Source organism: Cervus elaphus, chromosome 21, assembly GCF_910594005.1.
Source record: "Cervus elaphus chromosome 21, mCerEla1.1, whole genome shotgun sequence".
Lineage (NCBI taxonomy): Eukaryota > Metazoa > Chordata > Mammalia > Artiodactyla > Cervidae > Cervus > Cervus elaphus.
The window spans coordinates 76,777,707-76,796,444 of NC_057835.1; the positions used below are offsets into that span (position 1 = coordinate 76,777,707).

Below are 18,738 nucleotides of genomic sequence, written 5' to 3' on the forward strand. Positions count from 1 at the left end.
TTGCTGCTGTTGTTTAGTGACTAAGTCACGTCCGACTCTTTGGTGATCTCATGGACTGTAGCCCGCCAGGCTCCTCCGTCCAGGGGATTTCTCAGGCAAGAATACTGAAGTGGGTTGCCATTCCTTTGCCAGGGGATCTTCCCAACCCAGGGATCAAAGCCGCATCTCCTGCATTGACAGGTGTATTTTTTTTAACCACTTAGTCACCAGGGAAGCCCGCTTTTTTGTTGTTTTTAATATAAAATAAGTCAAATACCAAGAAAGGCGGTGAGGGAGGGAAGACAAGTTTCTCCTTACAGTTTCAGATATCTATTTTAACATGTCCCGTCTATCACCTTAGGGTATAGAGACACGGTAAACTAAATTCTCAAAATACTGAAGTAGCCTGGTGACAACACATATCGCAACCACACTTTTGCTTTGGTAATTTTCACAGGAACCAGACATAATACATCCACTTGGTACATCCAAGTGTACCATCCATTTCAAAACTGAAATTACACACATTTCAAAATTATTTGCTAAAATGAATACGTAGTATTTCCTTCTATTTTTCATGGGGAAACTGTGTTAGTATGCTAGCCATCTAATTTATATTGGTAAATCTGACTATCACATAGACTAATTTTAACATCTTTTTAAAAATTATGACTGCATATTCACGAGCTGTTCTATATTAAAAGAGTAAACAGTCTCTCCAAAAGAATCCCATTCTCTCCCCGTTTCAGCTTCCAGATAGATTTAAATGAGAATAACTGGCTTAAATGTAGGTATAATCTTACTTAAATATACATAGTGGTGATCATTTTATAATGTAATGTATAAAAATATTGAATCACCGGTGCACCTAAAATTAACATAGTACTGTAGATCAATTATACTTCAATTAAATAAATAAAATGTATATATGTCTGCCTTTGATCATCATATTAGAAACTCAAATAATATAGTCAAATCAAATCTATGATACTTTAGTTTTAGGTGTTAATTTAAACCTTCTTCTCGGCCAACCTTTTACTAAACCTTCTACCAAATATTCTACTTAATTGTCTGGACTTTAACCAATTAGCAATCCTTATAAGGTAAGAAAGAACTGGAAGGGAAAATATTGGTGGGAAGGAATCTGGCCTGTAGGGTGAAGGTAATAATGGGTAAATTAAAGGAAAGGCCAGATTTGGACTCTTCAACTTGTTGAATGCCACCAGCAGAAGTAGTATTAACCCTTGCTAAGAGATCTACCTAAAAGATCATGCTTTTGAGGCGCAATAGTAGCTAATCACAGTTCCTTAAAGGTCAAGTGTTATTTAATCCAATTTCACATCCTACACTAACTCTCTAGGTTTTGCTGACAGGCATATTTTCCAGTATAGTAAATCACTGGCTAAATAAAGTTTTGAAAAAAGAAAGAGAAAAGTAAATTATAATAACAGTAGGCAGAAAAAAAATCACAGGACTCACCAGAAACAAAAGAGGGCAAGTAAACTATGCCTAAAGCGACACCAAGAACTGACAGGAGCCAGGCTGCAGTATGAACTGGGTGCAGTATGAACCCATGCTACAGAGGAAATACTCAGGGGAACAGTGCTAGCGCTGTAAAGAGGATATACAAACTTGTAACACTTAGGCTGCCTTAAATTTAAGTGGAAATGAAGATCATTGTCTATAAAGTGTCCACAGCTATAGGTAAAATTAGGAGAGGTGACCAGTCATTTATCAACCCTTAAAAGGCAAAAAGATGCTTTGTTTTCCCCAACCTAAACTCTCCTGTCCTTCTCCTTTCTTCAGGCGTTGGATCTGAGAGAAGAAATCCTGAAAGAGAACCGCACAGTTGACAGGGAGGTCGTGCCAGGCCCTGTCGAAATGCGCTCGCCCTCACGGGCGGGGAGCTTCAGCACGGTCCCATCCCAGACACCTCTCAGAATGTTTGCAGCCCAGAGTGGGATGTGTTTTTCCAATTCATCAGCTATAACGAACTGCCTTTTAAAAACTTCTCATAAAAGCAAAAGAGCGGCCCTCAGCACCACAGATTAATCCATTGGCGTGCCTACAATTGCCAGCACCCGTGCCATCTGTCCTGGTTTCCGTTCTGATTCTTTTCTGTCCCCCTCTACCTGTGCTCTCGGTCCACACAAGTTGTGTCAGGCTCCGGCTGGCAGCGCTCAGAGGTGCAGTTTGCTGTCCACAATTAATAACAGCGGGATATATGTTGCTATATATAGTTCACCACTATGTGCCAGACACTTTGCTAAGTGTGGTCCAAAAATGATCTTATTCAATCTTCATAACAACCCTATGACATAGGAGGTATTTTATCTCTATTTTACAAGTGCAGAGACAGGCCCTAAAAGGCTAAGCAACCCGCCCAAGGTCATACAGCTAACAAATCTCAAAGAATAGATCTCAAACCTAGGTATCCATCTTACCCCGAAGAGTAATAATATTCTTCGTTGTTGTTTAGTCGCAAAGTCGTGTCTGACTCTTTTACGACCCCATGGACTGTAGCTAGCCAGGCTCCTCTGTCCATTGGATTTTTCCTGGCAAGAATACTGGAGTGGGTTGCCATTTCCTTTTTCAGAGGATCTTCCCAACCCAGGGATCGAACCCTCCTCTCCTGCATTAGCAGGATTCTCTACCACTGAGCCATCAGGAAACCCCAATAACGTTTTTTAACATTAAGCCATAAAGGCTGGGTGCAGAAATCATACAGATCTGAATTTCAGCTCTAATGCCACTACCACTTAACACTTGTGCAATTTGGAAATGTATGCAATCTGAGTTTCCTCGAGTATGAAATGAAATAGCAACACTACTTAAGCTGATGGCTGCGAGCACTAAATGAGCTAACACACACGAAAGTTGTCCAGCAGGGTTTGTGCGTCCTGTAACCAGTACTCGGCGCACTCAGTGCCGCTCTTCCTCCTACCTGATTAGCAGTTACAGAGGCAGCCACGAAAACATAATCCCGAGGATAAACAGAAAGTGTGGATCACAGGCAACGTCAGTGATAGGTTTGCTCGGTCTCCCAGAGGTTCTGGTAATGCAAAACAAACCTAACCGCACTTCCTCCACGCCCTCGGTGAGCCCAAAACACTAAACATCAGAAATTCGAAGCTGGAGCCGGAACTGGAGCCGCTAGGATACGCCTTCCCGCAGCCTCCTGTGTTATCCCCAGACGGAGTCACTTTTGTCCACCCCACGATCTGGAAGCTCCCCTAGGGTCCTCCGTTAGCCAGGCGCGCCCCGCTCCCCCCGGTACTCAGGAAGCGCAGAGCGGGCCGCGAGTCCGCGTCTCTCCCCCGGCCGCAAGCCCACGAGGGAGGCTGGGGGGTCCCGGGCAATCGACGCTAAGCGCAGGCGGCGCCTCGCGGCCAGGAGCTGAGCCCGGAGCTCCGGCTGCCCCGGGAGACGCTGGGCAACTCTGGGCCTGGGCCGGTCTCCGACCGCGCGTCCAGCGGCTGCAAAGGCCCCAGGCGCCCGGCCGAGTCAGGGCCGCGCGGAGCCCAGGATGCGCCCGCAGAGTGAGGGCGGCCCGGCCCAGTCGCGCGGAGCCCCCGGGCCCGGCTCTCCCGACCTGGCCCCTTCTCCTCCCCAGGGGACCACTGGGTTCCGGGTGCCCCGCCACGCCGGGCCCGAAGCAGAGGAGAGTCCGCACTCACCGCTCGGCCACAGGGATGGGAGTCACTCCGTAAGGAACGGGAAGGCGGACACCGCACAGTCTCCCCGCCGCGGTGAGTCTAAGGAAACCCTGGGGATCGGCCGAGGGGCGGGGCGGGGCCCGGTCGAGGGGCGGGGCAGGGCCGAGGGGCGGGGCGAGGAAGGGCGGGGCTGGTGGGTGGGCGGGGCCGGGGCAGGCCGGGGCGGGACTGAGGGGCGAGGCGAGGCTGGGGCCGGCCGAGGGAAGAGGCGGGGATGGGGGGCGGGGCCCGGACAAGGGGCAGGGCGGGGCTGATGGGCGGGGCGGGGGCCCGGTTGAGGGGCGGGGCGGGGCGGGGCTGAGGGGCGGGGCGGAGCTGAGTCCGGCTCCGCCCACCCCGGCCACTACCTGCCGGGAACTCTGATTGGTTTCTTACTGAAAACCCCTAGTCGACTTCAGGCCTTTAAAAGTTAGTTATCCGGTACACCAAAATAAATTCCTGAAAATAAAAGGATTTACATTTGAGAAAATTTAGACCACATGTGAGCCAGGAAAGAATAAGGTTCAGCATGAAAGTAGACAAGTGCTAACTCCTAACCTCTATTACGTTGAGAAGGCTCTTGAGAGTCCCTTGGACTGAAAGGAGATCAAGTCAGTCCATCCTAAAGGAAATCAGTCCTGAATATTCATTGGAAGGACCGATGCTGAAGCTGAAACTCCCATCTTTGGTCACCTGATGCAAAGAACTGACTCATTGGAAAAGACCCTGATGCTGGGAAAGATTGAAGGCAGGAGGAGAAGGGGACGACAGAGGATGAGATGGTTGGATGGCATCACCGACTCAGTGGACCTGAGTTTGAGTAAACTCCAGGAGTTGGTGATGGACAGGGAGGCCTGGCATGCTGCAGTCCATGGGGTTGCAAAGAGTTGGGCACGACTGAGCGACTGAACTGAACTGAACCACTGTTAGTTAGAGTGCTTTCAATGTGCACACTATTGGAATTATTTGATATTCTTAATTTCATTCAGTCCTCACAGTTTTGTGACATATTTAGTGCCATTATCCCCATTTTGCAAATGAGAAAAATACGACTAACTTGAGATTTGATAGCTAAGTAATTGGCCTACTGCCCGAATTCACAGATTCAAAGTAATCTCTAATCACACCACCTGACTGTGACTTGATGCTGCCTGAGATAAAACAAATTATCAGTATTATGGGAAACATTGCTACATTTGACTACTTCAAATTTGAACTTCCGCCCAAGAAAAACGGGGCCAAGATCAATAGGCAAACATTAGAAAAAATATTTGCTACAAACCTAACTTTCAAAGAAAGGGTTAGTATCTTAAGTATAAATTGCTTTCAAAAAAATAGAAAAATGGGCAAAGGATAATTTTTTTAATTACAGGAGACATGGAAAAGTAAATGAAGAAGTACAGATTTCTAAACCAAGCTTTTCTTTTAATCCAGAAATATGCAAAGTAAACACTTCAACATAATTGTACCAAAGCAAGTGAAGATTCCTTCGTTTATTCAACACCTCCGGGTCCTTGTTATGTGCCAAGCATTGTTCTATAGAGACCTGATAAACTAGTGACAAACAGAAGCTTCTATTCTAGAGGGAGAACAAATAATAAGTTATTTTAAAAAAAAAAATAATAATTTCAGATAACCATAAGTGCTGTGAAAGAAAAATAAAAATGGAGTCGGTGTTGCTAAAAGAGCTTCCTAAAATGGAGCCAGGAACCCTTGAGGGAGTGAGACATGCACATCTCAGCTCAGGTGGACTCTTAATAGGAACATCTAGACCATCTGCCCAAAGTCCATGAGACTCAAGGTATTTATCTGACCCTAGTGATAGCTCCCCATTAAGAACAAATATCTTCTTTTCTGCATCAGAATCAGCCATAATTCTCACCAGAAAACTTTAACAACCTCGTAGTATCTGCCTTTATAAGACCCTGACTCTTTTTCTCCAGAAGCACTCTTCTGGTTTTTACCCAAATCCCTGTCTCCCAAATTGCAATTCCTAAGGCCCTTGAGTAAAGCTCTTTGTTGCAACCTTGACTTCAGTTATTGTTCACAGTATTATAAGGAAAATAATACAGAGTAATGTGATAGAAGCTATGACAAACCTAGAGAGTGTGTTGAAAAGCAGAAACATTACTCTGCTGACAAAGTTCCGTATAGTCAAGGCTCTGGTCTTCCCAGTGGTCATGTACAGTTGTGAGAGCTGAACCATAAAGAAGGCAGAATGCCAAATAACGGATGCCTTCGAACTGTGATGCTGGAGAAGACTCATGAGAGTCCCTTGGACATCAAGGCGATCAAACCAGTCAGTCTTAAGGGAAATCAACCCTGATTTCCTTCCTTGGAAGGAAACTAATGCTGAAGATGAAGCGCCAGTATTTTGGTCACCTGATGTGAAGAGCTGTCTCATTGGAAAAGTCCCTGATGCTGGAAAGAAATTGAGGGCAGGAGGTAAAGAGGGCTTCAGAGGATCAGATGGCTGGATGGCATCACCAGATGCAATGGACATGAACTTGGGCAAACTCCAGGAGATGGTGAGAGACAGGGAGCCCTGGCGTGCTGCAGTCCATGGGGTCACAAAGATTCAGACACGACTGGGTGAATGAACAACACCGCAATGTGATAGAAAGGGACTGGGGGATAATGAGAGCCTATTCAGACAGGGACGGTCTCTCGAAGGTTATGAAGGAAAGAGAAGTGTCTTATTTTGATTTGACTAAAAGATTGGTAAAAACAACCTTTCTGTTTTGGTTTTTATTCTGTTTTTACAGTAAAGTGAAGGTCCTCCGGTACCATTAATTTTGTTGCAAGTTTCAAAATTTCCAGAATACATAATATCAATACCTAACTTTCATGACCTTTGTCTCCACTAACATTGGGAGCAGAGACAATGAAATGGTTTTGTACTTTTGGTACACAGTAAGCATTCTCTCATTTAAATGGACAATGCCATAGCTGATTAACTTATTTATTCTTCTCAAACTATAGTCTTAATTCCATTCTACTTTTGTACTTCTTTATGCGCCCATTTATTCAACATGTATTGAATGATTATTATGTATCAGACATAACAAGTTTCTAGAAACAGAACAAATAGACATGGGACTAAAGGGATGAAAAGGGATGCTAAAATGAATAAGAAATACAAAAAATACATATATTCTTTTGGTGTTCTTCTACTTCACTGGTTATTCCTTCTTATATTCCTTCTTATATATATTCCTTCGGTTTTTGATCCTCCTATTCCCACTTCTTACACTAGACTGCCCCAGGGTTTAGATCTTGACTTTTCTTTTTTCTATCTTCATCCACACCTTTAGCTATCTCATCTAGCCTTACAGCTTTGAAATTCATCTGCATTCTTTTAAAAAATTATTTATTTATTATGTATTTTGTGTACATAGGCTTTCTCTAGTTGCTGTGAGAGGGAGCAACTCTTTGTTGTAGAGCGTGGGCTTCTCATTACGGTGACTTCTCTTATTGCCGAGCACAGGCTCTAGGTGCCGAGCACATGAGCTTCAGTGGTTGTAGCACTCGGCTCAATAGTTGAGATTTTCAGGATCTAGAATGAGTGTTTAGTAGTTGTGGCAAATGGGCTTAGTTGCTTCAAGGCTTGTGGGATTGAACCCAAGTCCACTGCATTGGCAGGCAGATTCTTAACCACTGGGCCACCACGGAGGTCCTCCATCTATATTGTGAAGGTTACCAAACTTCCAACTCCTGAAACTCTAGATTCCAGCTTTCTACTTTGGGGTGTTTTAGTTATCTACTACTCCATAACAGATTACACCAAATTTAGGGGCTTGCAATTAAGTAGTCATTTACCCTGGGCATATACCCTGAGAAAACCATAATTGAAAAAGATACATGTACTCCAGTGTTCATGGCAGTACTATTTTTAATGGTCAGGACATAGAAGCAAGCTAAATGTCCATCAATAGATGAATGGGTAAAGAAGATATGGTATATACATACAATGGAATATTACTCGTCCATAAAAAGGAGTGAAAGTGGGTCATTTGTCATGATGTGGATGAACCCAGACTCTGTCATACAAAATGAAGTAAGTCAGAAAGAGAAAAACAAATATCATATATTAATGTACCATTAATATATATATGGAATCTAGAAAAATAGCATTGATGACCCTATTTGCAGGGCAGGAATAGAGATGTGGACACAGAGAGGGAAGGAGAGGGTAAAGTGAACTGAGAGAGTAGCATTGACGTATACACCCTATCGTGTGTAAAACAGATTGTTGTATAGCACAGGAGCTCAGCTTGGTGCTTTGTGATACCAGGAGGGGTGGGACGGGCAGGAAGGAGCGAGGAAGGTCTGAGCGGGAGAGGATGTATGTATCCATATAGCTGCTTCCCTTTGTTGTACACCACAAGCTAACACAACATTCTAAAGCGATTGTACTCCAATAAAAAATTAAATTCAATGAGATACCACAAAGAAAAGAAAAAAGTTATGACCAACCTAGACAGCATATTAAAAAATAGAGACATTACTTTGCCAACAAAGGTCCATCTAATCAAAGCTATGGTTTTTCCAGTGGTCATGTATGGATGTGAGAGTTGGACTATAAAGAAAGCTGAGTGCTGAAGAATTGATGCTTTTGAACTGTGGTGTTGGAGAAGACTCTTGAGAGTCCCTTGGACTGCAAGGAGATCCAACCAGTCCATCCTAAAGGAAATCAGTCCTGGGTGTTCATTGGATGGACTGATGTTTAAGCTGAAACTCCAATACTTTGGCCACCTGATATGAAGAGCAGACTCATTGGAAAAGACCCTGATGCTGGGAAAGATTGAGGGCAGGAGGAGAAGGGGACGACAGAGGATGAGATGGCTGGATGGCATCACCAACTCAATGGACATGAGCTTGAGTAAACTCTGGGAGTTGGTGATGGACAGAAAGGCCTGGCATGCTGCAGTCCATGGGGTTGCAAAGAGTCGGACAAGACTGAGCGACTGAACTGACTGATGACTAAACTAAAGTAGTCATCTTTTATATAGATTCTGTGTCTCAGGAATTTCAGAGTGGCTTAGCTCTGTGGTTCTGTCTCATCATCTCTCATGAGAATTGCAGGCAGGTATTCTTCAGGGTTGCAGCCATCTTCTGGGGCTGGAGCATCCACTTCCAAGATGGATGGCTTACGTGTAACAGTGGTGCACTTTGTTGGTGGGACACCTCAGTTCCTTTCCAGCTGGCACCTCTCAATAAGGCTGCTTGAATATCCTAAGGCTGCCGGCTTGTCCCAGAGTGAACAATCTAAAAGACCACAACAGAAGCTTAATGAGTTCTACGATTTAGCCTCAGGAGTCATGTACAATCACTTTTGCCATATTCCAGTGGTCAAATAAACCAGTCTGTATCTAATGTGAGAGGGAATCCCACAAAGGAGTAAATTCAGGAGGTAAGAACCATTGCAGGCCATCTTGAAGACTGGCTAACACAGATGTCTAATAATCATTTCAAATCTAAATGTACAGGTACACCCTCCCAATCTTCCTTCCCAAATCTGTATCTCCCAGAGTCTTCTCTATCTCAAGTAATGTCAAAGCTTCCTTCCAGCTGTTTGGGCCAAAACATTTGGAGAAATCTTTGCCTCTCTCAGATCCCATCTTATCTGGTCAGGGTATTGGCTAATTCTATCAACTCTGCCTTCAAAATACATCTGGATTCTGACTATTTTCCAGCCTAGTCCAAGTCACCACAATTTCTTTTTAGATTACAGTAACATCCTAGTAACTGCTTCTTTACCAGCTCCCCCCAGTCTGTTTTCAAAACTGTTAGAAGAATGTAATTAAAATGTAAATTAGACTGTGTCGTGTGTGTGTCTGTGTGTGTGCTCAGTCATGTCCAACTCTGCAACCCAATGAACTGTAGCCCACAAGGGGTCCTCCGTCCGTGGAATTTTCAGGCGATAATACTGGAGCAGATTGCCATTTTCTACTCCAGGGGATCTTCCTGACCCACAGGTAGAACCTGCATCTTTCCCATTGTCAAACAGGTTCTTTATCACTGAGTCACCTGGGAAGCCTGTGTCACATACAATCACACAAAGAAAGAAAGGCAAAGCCCTTACAATGGTTTATGAGGCCCTACATTACCTGATCCCCATCTTCTCTCTGACCTTATCTCTTCTTAATACTCTCCTCCTTGCTCACTCAACTTAGAGCGCTAGTTGGTTAGTTTTAATCACACAGTCATGTCGACTCTTTGGGACTCCTGGACTCTACCCCACCAGGCTCCTCTGTCATGGAATTCTCCCGGTAAGAATACTCAGTGGGTTATCATTTCCTCCTCCAGGGGATCTTCCTGACCCAGGGATCAAACCTGGGTCTCCTGCATTGCAGGCAGATTCTTTACCATCTGAGCTACCAGGGAAGCCCTTATGTTCAGAGAAAATGTCACTTGACTTCCAAATTCAGGCCTCTGCACTTTCACTTTCCCCCACATGATATGCTCTGCCCCCATATATCTTCAATGACTCATTCCCCCTTCTAACTCAGTGATTTCTTCTGTGGCCACCACCCTATTTAAAACTGTAATGCCTACAAAGAAGTATACTCTAAACCCCTTCCTGCTTTATCTTCCTTTTCAGCATTTAGCACTGCCTCTTATATCTTTGGAGAAGGCAATGGCCCCCCACTCCAGTATTCTTGCCTGGAGAATCCCATGGCCAGAGGAGCCAGGTGGGCTACAGTCCATGGGGTTGCAAAGAGTCAGACACGACTGAGTGACTAACACACTCATTATATCTTTTATTATCTGTCATATCATTTGTCTTGCTTATTATCTCTTCGCAGCTGGAATATATACTCCACTATGAATTATCCACTCGGTCTAGAAGAATATCAGGCATACTATAGAAAAGCAAAATATATTTGTTTAATGAGTGAAGAAATTGTGCCAGGCCCAGTTATAGGCAAAAATCTGACACATCATTGAGTTTACAGTATAGTGAAGGCACATATTATTGATTCTTATCAATGCTGTCTTTAAAATTTATTCCAGATTGACAATCACAAATATATAAAAGAAATTATTAAATGTGCTTAGAGTCATAAAGAAAATGAAAATATACTAAGGGGAATCAAAAAAAATTTCTCTGAGGAAGTAACATTTGTACTGAGAGTTGAAAGATGAATACGAATTACATAGGTAAGGAATAGTGGATTGCAATCAGGGGAAAGGGGAGGGTGACAAGGAAGTAAGTGAAATGGAAAGGAATCCTGACAGAAAAAAATATCACAGGGGGAAATCTGAGGCTCACAGGAGGCAAGAAAAGATACTGTCCCTGGAGCCAAGAGAGAAATATCACAGACTTAAGGAGACTAAAGAAACTGTTGTAACCACACGTTCCAGGAAACAAACTCACTCAGAAGGACAATGCAGATAGTGGAGTGCAGTTTATTACACCAGCGGGCCCAAGGCAGAGTCTCCTCTTAGCCAAGGACCCCGACCAGCATTTGTGAAAATCTTTTATACCCCATGTGTATGTGTCCGAACCCACCACCCCAAAGTCTTTGAAACTTACATAAACAAAGGAAGGGTAAATACAATCCCAACAACCCCATCATTCATGTGCCATGTGCTTAGACAGTTAAACAATTTGCCAATAATCAATAAGTCCGAGGTTACACTCCAATAGGTACAGAAAATTTATGGCCTGTCTGGAGGAAGGGGTGATTAGTGTATGTGTTCTCTTAGGTGAGGAGTAACCTGGATATGATCTCCAAGGTTCCCCTGTCTGGAGGGGGTCTTATCCTTCTGTTGTTTCCATAGGCACTAAACACAGAGTTCAGAGTTCATTGGAGAGGTGGCCGAGCATGATCAGCATGGACAGGCCTGAGATGGAGTCCAGGCGCTATGAATTCCTTCTTCATAACAGGACAACTAAATACAACATGTAACCAGGATTTGATCTGAGTTGGGGAAAAATTGTTACTATGACAGACAGCATTGGGACAATAAGCAGATCTTGTACATTAAATAATAATATTCTGTCAACTTTAATTTCCTGAATTTGATAATTGTACTGGGACTAAACTTCAATGCAGGAGACCCTGTTTTGATTCCTGGGTTGGATCTGTTGGAGAAGGGATAGGCTACCCACTCCAGTATTCGTGGGCTTCCCTTGTGGCTAAGTTAGTAAAGAATCTGCCTGCTATGTGGGAGACCTGGGTTTGATCCCTGGGTTGGGAAGATCCTCTGAAGAAGGGAAAGGCTACCCACTCCAGTATTCTGGCCTGGAGAATTCCATGGACTGTATAGGCCATGGGGTCACAAACAGTCAGACATGACTGAGCAACTTTCACTTCACTAGGACTAAATAATAGAATGTCCTTGTTTCTGGGCTTGAAGAGTCATGACATGGATAATCTACTCTTAACAAGGTCAACAAAAGAAAATAATAACAGGAATATAATATGCATGTTATATGTAATATATTTAAACAAAGATAAAGAAAATGTGACAAAATGTTAATAATGGATGAATTTAGGTGAAGAATATATGAGATTTCTTGCAACTTTCCTAAGTATCTAAATTTCTTTTTCAAAATAAAAATTTTAATTAAAAATTTAACTCTGGTTTAAATATCAGAAAGTCAATCTCAGCATTATGATGGCATCCAGTGGTAAAAACATATTATTTGGCAATACTGAGAAAACTACCAGTAGAGTTTTTTTTTTATTTTTTTATTTTTTATTTTTTTTTTAACAATTTGTAACCAAAACTTTAATCCCAAGGATTCTCACAAAACATATTACAAATGACAGCATGAAAAAAGAATCTTGCACAGTAACTCAGTTCAGCTCTACAATGTACCCTTAAACTGGCAGGACATTTGTTATCTTGAGTATCTCAGATTTCCAAATAAAGAACGTTACAAAGAGCTATGTATTCATATACAGCAATCACAGAAGGAACTTACAACCTAAAGCAAAGGTAAACTAACTTCCTTGAAACTTCTTAGATTCTACACCAACTGGACAACCTTTTGTCCAGTGTGAAGACGAGTGGGATTTTTAAACCTCTAATCTAGTTTAAGGGTGAAGCTTTAATTTTTCCAGCTGGTTTTTGAGTTCACAGCAGTTTAAAAACTGCTTAACTACAGCTGCATACCATATCCCAGCTATGTTGAAAAAAAATCTTCCAATTTTTGCCAGTTTTTATTTCCATAATGTTAAACATTGACTTTACCTGGGCAGGAGTTAAGAGGTTTATTATCAGCCTATGCAAGACTAAAATTCAAAGCAAATTAAATTTTGCTTAAGGGAACATTGTAAAGTAACAATTCTTGATATTACATGCCCCATATGATCCATTTCAAACCATAGAGAATTACACCTTTGTGTCACTGTTCCAACAGACAAACAAATGTGAACAGCTAAAACATTTTAAAAATGCACCAAGCTTATGAAGTCTCAAACAAAACTTGAATTTTCTGTACATACTCCTGTCAAATGAAGTTATTTCCTGTACACCACTCCTCTTGCAAACTTGTCTTCTATTTCCTTTCCTTTGACCTAGATCGGCTACGAGACCTAGAGAAAGATTGGGACGGCTTGTGATTTCTCTCCCGGGACAGTGATCTCTCTCTTCTCCTATCTCTAGAAAGGGACCTGCTCCGGCTGCGGGAGAAGCTTCTCCGTCTTGGAGATCTGCGTCGAGGTGGAGGACTCCTCCTCCGATAATCATCTCGAGGGCGACGACCCCAAGAAGGAGGTGGGCCACGATTACGACTTCTCTTTTCACCATTCGATAGTTCCACTCTTACTCGGCAGCCACACAGTGTTCTCCCATCTAGCTCTCGAACAGCATCAGCTGCATCTCGGGGATCTTCAAATTCAACAAAAGCAAAGCCGGGAGGGTTTCTAGCAACCCACACACTTCGGAGTGGTCCATAATAGCCAAAAGCTCGTTCCAATTCAGTCTTGTTACCATTGTTTCCAAGATTACCTACATAAACTTTACAGTCCAATGGACAGGAATCACGATGCATTTCGAGATCTTGGGTTAGAAATGCGGATGTCCAAATCCACAGAACCTAGGCTAGGTCTTCTCAGTCCCCTCCCGCCCAGCGTTCCCGGATGCTCTCGCACACCCGGCGTCCACGAAATGGCCAGAGTTTTTTTTTTAAAAAGAGAGAAAGTAAATTGTGAAGAGGATCTATATATCTTTCACAAAATACTTTAAAAGTAAACACAATAGGGATATCACTGATATAATCCTGAAGAAATGTGATTGATCAAACGGTGGAAGGAGAAATCACATAGAAGAGGCTTTGAACTTGTTGTTAGCAGAAATGAATTCTACTCTTCTATCAATATTTACTCGTCTTTCCTCATGGCTCTGTGATAAAGAATCCGTCTGCCAATGCAGGAGACACAGGAGATGTGAGTTCCATCCCTGGGTTGGGAAGATCCCCTAGAAGGGGGAAATGGCAGCCCACTCCAGTATTCCTGCCTGAAAAATCTCAAGGATAGAGGAGCCTGGCAGGCTACAGTCCATGGTGTTACAAAGACTCGGACACAACTGAGCAATGACCAACCAATACTTACCAGCTATGTATCCTTGAATAATAAAAACCTTTAACATATAGTTAACTTGTTTATTAATTTTGGATACCACTTCTCAACATAGTTGGGAAGATCGAATGAAATAAAAGTGTGTGTTAATTCACCACATAAGAGTACTATATAAGTGTAACCTAATTTAAAAAAAAAAAAAACAGAACTATAACTATCTTCCCTTATTGCCCATAAAATTTTTTCATATAGTCTATATAATAGGTTTTCAGCCTGTATTTTCTTCCACATCAACTCTGAAGCAGGTTCAAAACCTCTTCTCTCCCTCCGAAAGAATTCTAGTGCAGTGAGAAGGCCCACAGGAGTGAATATTTTGAGGGGAACCGCGATCAACCTTCTGTCCAAAGGCTTCCTCTCTCTAGTCCTCCTTGCTGGATCAGTGTGGGCTGGTCATTCTTTATTTGGCTGTGCCCCTTGTAGGTGCAGATTGTGGACTCTTAGGTGCAACATGTGGGGTCAGTTCCCTGACCAGGGATGGAACTCAGACCCCCTAAGTGGGCAGTACGGAGTCTTAGCCCCTAGCCCACCAGGGAAGTCCCTAGGCTGGTCATTCTTCGTCTCTGGCTTCTCCCTGACCTCCTCCTCCTGCATTCCTTCCCGCACATAGAACCGTTTCATCCTCCCAAGCGTTTATTTCCTCAAGGGACCCTCCAGTACCAGCACTCTCCCCATCTCTAAAGGCAGCAGAGAATTATTTAGTTTTTTTAAAGCGTTTTTTATTTGCATACATAAATTATGGAATGCTGATCTGCCCCTGTGCCAAAGCCAAGACAGACCCCTAGGACGGGTAGAAGTCTGCAGCCAGAAAGGCGCTATCTTCCGGGCCCCACCAGCGCGCGCAGGGGTTAGAAGCCCACTGCGTCCCACCCAATGGGGCATTTCCCGCCCGCGGACACCGTGAGCCGGAAGCGGCCGCGCGGAACCGGAAGCGGGCGTGAAATCGGAAGTGGTCAGACGCGACTCCCTCTGGAGAGACGGAACGGCCTTAGCTCCGCCCCGCTCCTTGCGGCGGAAGAGGTGAAAGGTCAGCCCTGTGAGTTATACAACATGGCGCTAGCCGTGCGCCTCCGGCGCCTTCTCCTTGTGGGACGTAGCGCCGCCAGGGGACTTCGACTTACGACAGGTGCTGCCGGCAGCCGGGGGCAGCGTGTTCCTTGGCGACTCGCCGCCTCTGAGGTACCTTCGCTGTCCCGGCTCTCCCGCTTTCCTCCCCCGACGACCTTTCTCCGGCGGCGCCTTCCTTCTTGAGGCCCGGGGGTTCCGCGTCGCCTTAGGGTGTGTGGGGAGCTGAGGAAGGACCTCGGGGCCGTGCACCTGGAGCATTCTAGGGACCGCGAGGGATGTAGGTCTTCCTCCTTTGCGCAGGCCTGCTTTCCCCTTTGAAAACCTGGCTCGGAGGAGGAGCGAGGGCCCCGGGGAACCTGCTCCTGCCTGTCTCTCCTGTGTGAATACCTGGGGAACCGTGAGGAGAAAGCCCTTGACCGCCGTGAGATGCTTTTGCCTTTCAGTGATGGCCCGATACGGTGACAGCACCTGAGGCTGTCAGTTTGTCGGACCTGGGAAAGCTTGAGGTGTCATTCTGAAAATTCCTGCGACTCAGACTTTTGTGCGGCTGCTGCTGCTGCTTCTAAGTCGCTGCAGTCGAGTCCGACTCTGTGCGACCCCATAGACCGCAGCCCACCAGGCTCCCCCGTCCCTGAGGTTCTCCAGGCAAGAACACTGGAGTGGGTTGCCATTTCCTTCTCCAGTGCATGAAAGTGAAAAGTGAAAGTGAAGTCGCTCAGTCGTGTCCGACTCTTAGCGACCCCACGGACTGCAGCCTACCAAGCTCCTCCATCCATGGGATTTTCCAGGCAAGAGTACTGGGGTGCAGTGCCATTCCCTTCTCCGGACTTTGTGCTATTTAGGTTTAAAAATTATTTTCGAGTTTCTTGCTTCATCTGACTAATGTTAGGGAAGGATGTTGGGATGGGTTGTCATCCCAGTTTTGGCATTTCTGTTAGACTGATTGGTCTTGGTTTGTGTAATCACTGAAACAGGGTGGAAGGGTGAGGGTGCGGTTTGGGTATGTATCATTTGAACTGGAGGCGTCATTATTTTAAATACACATTTTTGACTGCCTGCTTTGTTAAGAGTTCTGGGGTGAGGGAGGGATGAATGACAGTAAGGATGGATCCCTTTCCTTGGAAGAGCTTATAGCCAAATGGGTTGATGTTTCATGATTTGGGCAGAGGAATGGAAGGAGTATTAAGTATGACATTAGCCTCAAGTTTCCAGATGAGTGCTGTGGTGAGTTAAACATTCCATTTTAGTGAAATGATCATAGTTTAGATAGTAATAGCTAACATTTGTTGAACCATTACTATAACCAGGCATTATATGTTAAACATTACCTGATTTGTTTACTGAAATGTTTCCCTGCACCCTATGAATTAAGAACTGTTTATATCCTATCTTTCTTATAATAACTATTCTAACAGGTGTGAGGTGAGATTTCATTATGGTTTTAATCTGCTTCCGCCTGGTGCTTAGTGATGTTGAGTACCTTTTCATGTACCTGTTGGCTGTATGTAAATCTTTGGGAAAATGTCTCTTCAGATCCTCTGCTCATTTTTTTTTTTTTAATGGATGATGTTTTGTTTTGTTTTGCTGTTGCATTGTATGAGTTCTTAATATATTTTAGTTACTAACCCCTTATCAGATATATGATTTGCCAATTTTTTTTCCCTTTCACTAGGTTGCCTTTTCATTTTGTTCATTGTTTGCTTTGCTGTGCAGAAGTTTTTTTAGTTTGATGAAATTCCACTTTTTTTTTTTTTTTGCTTTTGTTGTGTTTGTTTTCGGTGTCAAATTCAAAGTCATAGCCAAAATCAGTGTCATGGAGCTTATCTTTATATTTCTTTCTAGGAGTTTCATGGTTTCAGGTCTTAAAATGAAGTCTTTAATTCATTTTGAGCTTTTTTCTGTGTATGGAGTAAGGTAGTGGTCCAGTTTCTTTCTTTTGCATGTGGTTGTCCAGTTTTCCCAACACCATAGAGACTGTCCTTTCCCCATTATATATTCTTGACAGTAATTAACTATTAACATAGGCATGGGGTTATTTCCAGGCTCTCAATTCTGTTTCATTGATCTGTCTGTTGTTTATGTGCATACCATACTAGTTTGATCACTAATTTGGTTTGAAATCAGGGAGCATGATGCCTTCAGTTTGCCCTTTTTTTCTCTAGATTGTTTTGGCTATTTGGGGTCTTTTATAATTCCATATAAATTTTAGGATTGTTTGTTCTATTTCTGTGAAAAACACCATTGGAATTTTGATTGGGATTTTATTAAACCTGCAGATTGCTTTGGGTGGTATGGGCCTTTTAACGATATTAATTCCTCTAACCCATGAACATGGATTGTCTTTCCATTGTGCTGTTTCTTTCATCAGTGTCTTAGAGTTTTCAGTGTACAGGTTTTTCACCTGCTTGGTTAAATTTATTCCTAGGTATTATTCTCTTTGGTGTAACCATAAATGGGATTGTTTTCTTAATTTCTCTTTTCGATAGTTTGTTATTAGTATATAAAAACAATATATTCTTGTATATTGATTTTGTATGCTGCAACTTTACTGAATTATATGTTATTTCTAATAGTTTTTTGGTGTAGTCTTTAGGGTTTTCTGTGTGTACTATCATGTCATCTGCAGATACTGACAGTTTTACTTTTTTTTTTTCCTGCCTAATTTTTCTGGCTGGAATGTTCAATACTGTACTGAATAAAAGTGGCAAGAGAGGGTATCCTTGTCTTGTTTCTTATGTTAGAGGGAAAACTTCCGACTTTTTACGATTCGCTGTAATGTTAGCTATAAACTTGTCATTTATGGCTTTTATTGTGTTGAAGTACATTCCCTCTGTGCCCACTTTGTTCAGAATTTTATCTTAAATGTTGAATTTTGTCAAATGCTTTTTCTGCATCCTTTGATGATCATATGATTTTTGGCATTCATTTTGTTAATGTGGTATATCAGATTGATTTGCAGATGTTACCTTTCTTGTATCCTTAAAATAAATCCAACTTGATCTTGGCTTATGATTCTTTTAAAGTATTGTTGGATTTCATTTCCTAATTTTGTGGAAGATTCTTGCATCTATGTTCATCAGGAATATAGGCTTGTACTTTTTTTTTTTCTTTTAATGTTCTTGTCTGTCTTTGGTATTATGGTAATGCTAGCCTCATAAAAAGTTTGACAGTTTTTCCTCTTCTACTTTTGAAAGAGTTTGAGAAGGATTGGTATTCATTCCTTAAATGTTTGATAGAATGCACCAGTGAATCCATCTAGTCCTAGGCTGTTCTTTTTTGAGAGGCTTTTGATTACTGACTCAATTGCCTTAAATGGTCTGTTCAAAAAAAATTTTTTTTTTATGATACAGTCTTAGTAAGTTGTTTGCTAGTAGGAATTGATTTATTTCTTCTAGATTGTTCAA

General features: G+C 42.9%; 3 protein-coding genes across 6 annotated transcripts in view; 1 reads left to right on the forward strand and 2 right to left on the reverse strand.

Annotated features, from left to right (window-relative positions):
• The window catches only part of CPNE3 (copine 3), a 47,387-nt gene extending 43,569 nt beyond the window's left edge, over positions 1-3,818 (reverse strand). The window contains exon 1 of the mRNA XM_043879838.1: positions 3,657-3,818. The gene's annotated coding sequence lies outside the window, so the exon portion shown is untranslated. The remainder of the gene's footprint in view (positions 1-3,656) is intronic.
• An 8,542-nt stretch (positions 3,819-12,360) lies between these two features.
• Positions 12,361-13,725, reverse strand: LOC122679570 (serine/arginine-rich splicing factor 3-like). The gene has a single exon (XM_043880386.1). The coding sequence runs from the start codon at positions 13,681-13,683 to the stop codon at positions 13,189-13,191; it is 495 nt and encodes a 164-aa protein (XP_043736321.1). The 5' UTR covers positions 13,684-13,725; the 3' UTR covers positions 12,361-13,188.
• A 1,524-nt stretch (positions 13,726-15,249) lies between these two features.
• RMDN1 (regulator of microtubule dynamics 1) overlaps positions 15,250-18,738 on the forward strand; it is a 35,099-nt gene continuing 31,610 nt past the window's right edge. For all 4 annotated transcript variants that reach the window (XM_043880064.1, XM_043880065.1, XM_043880066.1 and 1 more), the window contains exon 1: positions 15,250-15,445. In XM_043880064.1, coding sequence (XP_043735999.1) covers positions 15,317-15,445 — 129 coding nt within the window. In that variant the 5' untranslated portion in view covers positions 15,250-15,316. The remainder of the gene's footprint in view (positions 15,446-18,738) is intronic.